Source organism: Contarinia nasturtii, unplaced genomic scaffold (genome assembly GCF_009176525.2).
Source record: "Contarinia nasturtii isolate CC-2019 unplaced genomic scaffold, AAFC_CNas_1.1 Cnas_scaffold_412, whole genome shotgun sequence".
Taxonomy (NCBI): domain Eukaryota; kingdom Metazoa; phylum Arthropoda; class Insecta; order Diptera; family Cecidomyiidae; genus Contarinia; species Contarinia nasturtii.
The window spans coordinates 71,686-80,974 of NW_022197766.1; the positions used below are offsets into that span (position 1 = coordinate 71,686).

Genomic DNA, 9,289 nt, shown 5'->3' on the forward strand with positions numbered 1-9,289 from the left:
AAAAAATTCAAAAATATCTATTATTATTATAGCTCCTCCTTCTCTTTATATGGAATTTTAATATTTTTAATGATTTCCCCCACTAGGGCCACTAAATAAAGTTAATCTTTTTGCCGGCAAACTTTTGAATAAAGGACTAAGTAATAACTAAGTTGACAACGAAACACTTTTGATAAGCATTTTTTTTAGTGCATGATATCTGATAATTTGTTAAGGAAGTTGGCAAGGCTTAACTAATTAGTTATAATGACAATCAGCGTGAAAACGGGAAAATAAAGAGAAAAAAGCACTGCCAAAAAAGGAATCTGTGTTAAAATTAAAAGAACAATTTAACTTGATTATGATTTTTTTATTGAGTCAAAATGAAAACAAAAAAATTCCAATACATTTCGCTTATACATTTCAATTACAATTTCATGCATTTATATTATTATCAGATTTCCAAATACATACATAATTTCTTAATTTTTGTTTTTGGCGTGAATTTGATTCGTTTCAATTTCGTCGATCGACGAATAAATGGCATTATGGCATCGATGGTAGCCTCCTCAACGCAAAGACGTTCAAGTTTTGTTAGGCCATTTGCTAAACTTTCCATATCCTTGACAAACGGTCCACTCATAATGATTAATTCTCTCAAATTGGTCAATTGGGGTAAATTATTTCTCTTGTAGAACCATCGAATGCACAATAACTCGAGACCTTTGAGTGAGGTTAATGAAGTGCTGTCATCTTTAACATCTCCATCGACGTACATGTATAGTCGTTTATAGAAGCCTTGTTCATAGAGTTGATTTAATAAGTCCCAAAGATTTTTCAACGTTCGCTTTCCATCTGAAGACCACTTAAAAAGGACAAATTTGACTTCCAATATATCCAATTTTACGTTGATATTTAAAAATATATCGCCATTGTCGCACAAAAAGATTGTAGTAGTTGAAAATCTCTGTACATTTGGATTGCGTACGAAAAAATCACGTAGCTCTTCGATTCGAAAAGATGTTGCAGAAGGCAGCAGCAATTCGAAACGTTCAAGCTTTGGATATTTTTGTAATAGCCAGTTGAATTTACCATTTATGCGCTTACCGACATCCGAATATTGAACGTAAATCTCTTTCAAATTTTTACAATGTTTCAATATCAAACTTTTATAGTCACCGACCATCAAACAATTTTCGAGCTGCAAAATTTCCAATTGAGGCGATAATTGTTTAAAATGCTCGACTTTTTCGTTATTAATACGTATACGCTGAATATGAATGTGGTTAGTTGATTCAAATTCATGGATATGAGAATGAATATAATGTGGATCGATTTTTCTGTGCGGACAATATGAAACTTATTGAAACCGAATTGGTTTTTCACTTACGTCGGAGTTATACTTGTAAATCCCATCTTTTTTGCACATTCTTTCACCTGATTTATGATTTCGTTTGAAATATTGGCCGGCCACTTTGTTCATTCGCTTGCATGTTTGGCCGAATGAATACAAATCTTTCACGTTCAAATATTCAAATATCTCGTCCATACAATCCATGTTCAATTTGAATATTTTCGGCGGTGGTTTGTTAATAATGTTTGATGGTCCCGCAACGCCACCACCATCAGCATCTCCAGGGTGCGATAATTTTTGCTTTTTTCGTCGATGATCCATGATTGATAACTTTTTTTTTTAATACTGGTAAATTCCAAGAGGGAAAAAAATGGTGTGCTGTAAGTGAATAAAGCTATTGTAAGTACCGGCCCGTACTAGTTACTAGAATTTAGTTTTCATATTATAAAAAACATAAATATTTTACACATAATGTCAAATAAAACTTACCTTCTTTTTCGTTGTCGCACTCTTTTACTGCTTCCTCTGGATGATGAATCAAATATGGGAATTTTACTTTGAACGCACAATTTGAACGATCACTGCTAATATTCTGAAAGTTTGAAGAAATTTCGATATAATTTAGGTTGTCGATGAAGGATGATTTAATATACATAAAATTTACAAAAAAAAATCCATCGAACATTTTTATTCAGTTCAAAGAAGTAAAATGTGAGAAAATCTAGCAATGCATAAATTGCATTTATTTTAAAACAAACGAATCATCGAATCATAATCATTTTTGGGATCAATCGAGCAGATCATTGTAGTTCAATTGTCACAACGTTTTCCGGTATTTTTCGCTTCTCTTTTACCGTTTTTCGTCGTTTAAATAACTATGAAAGATTTGCCAAAGGGAAACAAATACCAAATTTCAAAATAAACTGATCGGATTTTCTTGATAAAACAATTTCCGCCGTGTTGTTTGACACCATGGCATGTGCCCGTACGTCACATGGTTCGTATCTCAATTTTCTTCATCAACCGAACTGAAAAAAGTATTATATATCAATGTCAATTCAACGTACAGTGCATTTTATCAAGTAATTGTGTGCAAATGTTTTATTGTCACTGGCATTGTTGTCAGATTTTGTTCTTGATTGCTTTTTTAGCGCTCTCTTTTCGAGCATTTTTCATTAAAATTATGCGGGGGCCTCGAACATACCTTTGTTCGTTTGTTCGTTTGAAATCAATGTTTCGAACGAACGAACGAACATTCGAACGAACGCGAACAATCAAACATTAGTTTTTTATCCTGTTCGAATGTTAACGAACATTCGAACATTTGAACAGGATAAAAAAACTAATGTTTGATGAAATAGTGCATACACACTCACAGAGTGGCAAGCGTGTATGAGTTTATAATTGAGCGTATGCAACTGAACCACAGCATAATATGCAGGAATTGAAAAAAAACACATCAAGCACGTATCGAACTGATCTAACACAAGTGTAACACAAAACTACGCTATAACAAACTTTGTGTCAGCTACGAATTTCGATATATAGTGTGAGATATATGAGTAGAGAAAATACATGTGTGTGGTGAGCCGTGAGCACACGAATACATTCACACATAGTGCTCGCCTCTACACATGCAGCCCGAAAATATACAGAGAGATGAACACGTTTCTTTCGCTTCTTGCTTATTGAAAGAAAATATCAAAAGAATATTAGTATAAGCCTTCCGTGTGTAAAGCAATTTTTTGGGTGAAAGAAAAAGATTATTATATTTTGTTTGGATAAATTTCCAAACAAACATCCATAAGTGAAAGAATTTTCTTTTTGGTAGATAATTGTGAAAAACAATTTTTTTTAAACAAAAAATAAAAGAGAGAAATATAAAAAGAATGAAATAACAAGTGCGTGAACTAACGGCATGTTAATTAGTGTTATTGTAAAGAGAGAAACATTTTTTTTCTACTCAATTTAAGCTGAACAAAAATAAAAAGAGTTACACATTGAGAATAAATGAGACAATTGTTACTGTAAATACTGTGCGTGTATGTATTTTGTATGAATCGAATATACCTTATGGTCAAATGATGTATAATACGATGATGGTTGTGATGACGACGATGTTATAAATAAGAATGTTAAAATCAACTATGTAATGTACAGAATAAAAAAAGTTTCTAAACCATCGTATTGCATTGCGCACGCTACATTACTATACAATTCAACGACAATACATGTGCGCTGTTTTGTCTATTTGCGTTTTTTTTTCTCTATTTTATACTATCTCATGCCGTTGCCGTTATATACGCTTTACAATATTTTCGGCATTAAAATAATTGTTGAAAAGGATTTGCTCTCAGTTTTCACTTCTCTCTTTCGAAGAAAAAGTTACTAAAGTACCGTAAGAACAGCGCTGAGATACGCAAACGCCTGTGTAATTCACGCGCCGAAACCGTCACCGACAAAGAGGCAATCGAAATTTTGCGCAGCGACAAACACGAAATCGATCTTGGTGATTTTTTTTTTGGAGTGCATGCAAGTCGAACAAGAACTAGGAGAAGAAGAGCATCATAACTCATCAACAGCAGCAGCAATTGAAATTCTCACAATCGATTTGACGACAGAGATTATGGAACATGCGCATGAATTCGCCAATGCAAAGCAACCAAACCAATCCACCGATGAAAAGCAAACAAAAACGGCTGGTATACAAACAACAAAGAAAACATTCGACAAGCCAGCCGTCAATATTGCACGCATCAACAATGATCTCGTTGAAATCAAAGGGAAAAAGGGTCAATCGTTGTGCAAACGATTGCAGGATCTGTACAAAAGCGATGCGATGAAGTGGAACGAAACAAATAATCGAATGTCAATTGGAGACGCAATGCTGTACGATGAGGACACCGCGTATTATCATCCATCACTTGGTACGGAGCGTATATTCCGCCATATTACAAACGTTGAGGGAAAAATGAATGGCAATAATGTTAGTGGTCATGATGGCATGTACACCAAATTGCTTAATCAAATCAATGTCGAAACATATCCAATAAAATTCGAAATAACTGTTCTGCATGATTTGGGTATGCCTGCAACCATATTCGAAGCGTGTTTATCGAGCGCACTAAAGGCTCGCGAGGATAGTGCTGAGCACATTTGGAGACACAAATAAAATCACACACTCGAAGATCTCTTGTAAATGAACAGCAAGGCGTCACCGACAAATTTCAATGCGACTTCTGTGGATTCAAAACAAAAACAGCAAGACTACTTAAGTTACACATTAGTTTTAACCATACCACCTAAATAAAATTTCAAATAAAATTTTACATCGTTTCAATTTTTTTGTCGATATTTTTCCACACATTTTTTTCATCGTAAAATTAATTTAACGAAATTCAGTATATAATCAGTTCTATAAAAAAAAATAACTATAGAGGAAATAAATAAAACAAAAGATATAAATAAAAATCTCATTCAATCAAATATAAAATTAATTACTAAATTACAAGAATTTAAATTTATTAATTCTAAGAACAATGCCAAAAAGTGGGCCAACTATGACAGCTTGCAAATTTTTCAAACCTTGCTGCTGTCATAACAAAACAATGTACGTTTAATTCACGATAGAAGGATTCACCCGAAAAATCAAATGATATAAATATAAAAATTATTTCATTTTTTTTTTTATTATTCCAATTATTTTGAATAATTAATACTTTTTTTGTATTATCATCGTTTTTAATATTTCCATTTCAATTTATTTAATTCTTATTTGCGATCACGCATGTGATGCAAATGTGCCGTTTGAGAGTTAAACGCACTCTGCTTAGTTATGACAAATGTAGGGTTAGACAAACTCTCAGTCAAAAACTGCTGGCTCACTCGTTATATGAAAAATTGACATGGTTAATCAGAGAATGGAATGACGCTAGGGATATATCGCGATACTATTGATAGTACGATATATTCAAGAAGATTAAAGTGAAAGAAAAGCTTTGGAGAGGGTGAGTAGTATACCTTTACTAAACTAGATTTAATGTTTTTTAATTTTGTTTTCATATTAAAGCGCTAAAAAAATTGGAAACTTCTTTTTCCCGTCCTTGTGAAACGAATAAATGGATTGGACAATTGGAACCATTGGATTGGAACAACTTATTTTTCATTCACATCCAATCTTCTTAAAAACATTCTTTTAAGATAAGTTTAATAAAACATTTGATTTATCATTTCAATTGTAAACATTTCGTGGAAATAAAAAGATTTAAAAAAAATCAACTGTGGAAGAAGCATTTTCTCCTGGAGGCCGTCATATCTTATTAGAAATAAATAATTCATTGACTTTCTCTCCTTTCATATCCAATTCAATCGATCTTTAACTGCTTTTAATTTGAGATATGCTATCAATGCCAAAACTCATTTAAGAAGATTCATGAGCTGGTGCAGCAACTAGTCATAAAATGTCCGTTGGTTTACTGGCGCGTATACGCTCATATAGCATTTGCCAGCATTTGATCATATTCTTCATGGTTTTCCATTCTTCAATTTGCAATAACCGTTTTTTATCGGCATTGATCGGTTTAACAATTTGGTGCGTCACAATATAAAGGTAATGTATTTCCAATGATCAATTTATACGTAAGTGAAATTAAAATTAAAAAATGCAATTTGCTAGCTTCATAACCGCTTGTTAAGATAAATTAAAAGAGCAAAACAATACATTTCCTTAGTGAATGTGCACAAAAGTGAACGAAAAGATTTTTCAAAAAATCCCAATAAACATAAAGCTTTTTTGCTCGTTCGACATTAGATCGTGTATCGAATAGATTTTACAAAGTTGGAATAAAATGGATTTTTTCTTCAAATTCAAACAATACAAATACAATGTATTACAAATTGCTGGGGGCTCGGAACTTGAAAAAAAAAACATCAAATAAATACAGTTTTGTATGAATTTGGTATATAGCGACAAATATTACAAATATTCGTGATTATCGTAGTTTTTTGTAATTATACAACCCGCATATTGCAGCGATTTGAAACACACACAACACAAAATAAAATTAATAATCATGTTATATATATATGTATATTATTTTCAGGCTAAAAATTTATATTTCTTCAACAAAAAAAAAATAATTTGGATGAAGAACTTCAAAAGTGTGTTAATATTCTTATATATAGTAAACCTTTGTGATTTTATAAATGACGTTCCACTAAATGACATGCACCGTTTGCCGCCATTTTGGGTATTTACGATAATCAGGAATAATGATTTTATTCACGAATATTCACAGAAAGTGAAGTTATTGTTCACTACTCAAAATGGACCAATATTCATGAATATGCATGGTTTTTCACAAATAAAAAATACTTCCGAGCCCCTAGACAAATTGTAATCCGAAGAATCTACAAAAACAAAACATAAAACAAGGTAAATGGACAAATAAAACATTTTAGAGGGAAATTTTGTAACAACAATGGTCAATTTAAGATAATTAAAATAACAGTCGATTCTCCAAAAATGTTTGAAACACTTTGGTTATATACGTGGAGATTTTCAGAAAGTTACCGGGAATCCACCGGCTCGTCAAAAATCGGAACAAATCCAAAGAAATTTTCTATTACCGAAAAATATTTCTTTGCAATAAATTCCGTTTAATGAACAAAAGCATTGTGGGAGTATTAATAATAAAAAGAAATATTTTTGCTGCTTCTCGTCATATTCTTGCTGAATACAATAGATAGATAGTATTTGAAGAATGATTTGTGTGAAAACCTGATTTTCTGTATAAATGAAGGTTGCGGTTGCACACAAAACAGTTCAGCAACAATATCAAATTGATGCAGTTTATCTAAGATAGATTCAGAAATCAGTTTATCATTACGAAGCATTAAAGCTCAACGTTACAATGCCACTTTTAAAGTTTTTTGCAACTATTCTGTTGCTTTCATTTGTTCTGGTAGAATGTGCTACTATGGTGGCTCCAAGGAGAGAAAAGGACATTGAGGAGGATTCTTCTCCTGAAGTCGCATCTGTAAAACCAATAAATGATGATAAACACCCAATTCATGAACCGAGTTTGCAAGCGATGAATAAGTATTAAATGAAATACAATTTTTAATACTTTTCCCTGAAGTTGAAAATGTTTGGTTTATTTTAATATTAGTGAAGTCGTCATGAAGGTGCCATTCGATTGGCTAACGGACAAGCTCTGGGAAGGGTAAATAATATCTCATTAACTACATATTTTCTAAATTCATCCTTTTCTAAACAATTTAATGTTGTTTATCTTTTTTTTTAATAATGAAGCGCAAAAAGCATTGGAAGTTTTATGTTTGGACACGATCCTGAAGCCACTGTAAAAGAAACATGCACAACATGCAGCCCCAACTGGAAACCGCAAAATGAAAAATCCAACAAGCTTTTCTGATTTCATCCACATGGCGGAAAAACTTTATGCTCGCCTTACATGCAGGGTCGAATGTCACAGTTTAAAAAATTAAAAAATTTCTGACAGAAATGTAACAAATATATCAATTAATTAAACATCTTTTGAACAAAAAACAATGACATATATTTATTTGTAATGATCTTAATGTATTTTTAACGATGTTTTGTTGTTTTTCTTTTTTTTCTTCGGCTTCTTGTCGCATATCTTCTAAGTCTTCCATTAATCCAATCTTTTTGCTAACAAATTCTTCGCGATGTTGTTGTGCATATGAACTCTCCATGTTGCTAATCTCGATAACGTCTCTTATCATACCCAAATATGTTTCGAATTTCTTTCGTTGGCCTCTTCGTCATCGTCAATGAAATCGTCAATGTCCGAATCATATTCGCTGTCACCCAATGAGCCATTTTTACTAAAAGGCATGCATACAAAGGTAGCATAATGTATGCATCGTGAATATACATACATTATGCATATAAACCTATAAATTAAAAATTGCAACATGAAAAGTAAACAATTCTTTTTCTTTTGCAAAGTATATCTTTATTGTTGGAGTTGAAACATTCAAAATGTGATTTATTCCCGTTACATGAACATCATTGTGCACCTTTTTATTTTGCGCTCTTGAATGTGCGATTTCAAGTGAAACGGTGTTCGGCTTTGAGTCTGGTTTTATTTGTCTCTTTCTCTATAAATTAAAAAATGTTATCATGAAAAGTAAATAACTCTTTTTTTCATTTGAAAAATATACCTTTTCTGATGGAATTGAAACATTCATAACGCATTTTTTTCCCGTTACATGAACATCATTGTTGTCTGTTTTTACAGCTACTGCCGCATGCGAAATTGGGTTTTTATTTTTCTTTGGCGTACTTGCAGGAGCAAACAAAACCGTTTTCGACTGTGATCTCGTTTGTCTCGATTGAATTTCAATTTCTGGTTGTATTTTTTTAACCACAACATGTTGTCTTGCTTTACTAATGTTTTCTTCTTATATTTTTGCTTGTGTCTTTTGACTCACTTTCAATGTACTTGTAGGAAAAATTAAAGTCGTTTTTGACTTTGACTTTGATCTTGATCTAGTTTGCATTTTTGTTATCAGAGAAACGTTTCCTTTTTTAAAAAAAATAATTATTTCTTTCCAAGCCGCTGCAGCGTATGGTACAATGAAAATAATGGTTTTCGTTCAACTAACATGAAGTTGAATCAGATAAAAATTGACAGCAGATCTGCTCACCTCATTCTCATGCATGAAGTTGAAGCAGATAAAAGATTTTTGTTATTATACGTTAAAATTATATTGTATTAAAAAATATTCAATAATATTAAAATCTAATAATAAGTGAAAATAAATTAAATTAAATAAAAACAAAAATGTAAACAACCGGCATTCGTGTGTGACTTGTCAAGTCGATTTTGACAATTGTGAATACGTAAAATACATACAATACAACTCTGTCAACTGTCAAATGTGTTTGTTTACACTCTATATGTGTCTATC

General features: G+C 32.0%; 1 protein-coding gene across 1 annotated transcript; it reads left to right on the forward strand.

The window, feature by feature from the left end:
• The first annotated feature begins 7,174 nt into the window (after nt 1–7,174).
• LOC116338405 lies at nt 7,175–7,846 on the forward strand. Its single transcript, XM_031763616.1, has 3 exons — nt 7,175–7,433; nt 7,504–7,557; nt 7,647–7,846. The coding sequence occupies exons 1-3, from the start codon at nt 7,246–7,248 to the stop codon at nt 7,765–7,767; spliced, it is 363 nt and encodes a 120-aa protein (XP_031619476.1). The 5' UTR covers nt 7,175–7,245; the 3' UTR covers nt 7,768–7,846.
• The last annotated feature ends 1,443 nt before the right edge of the window (nt 7,847–9,289 follow it).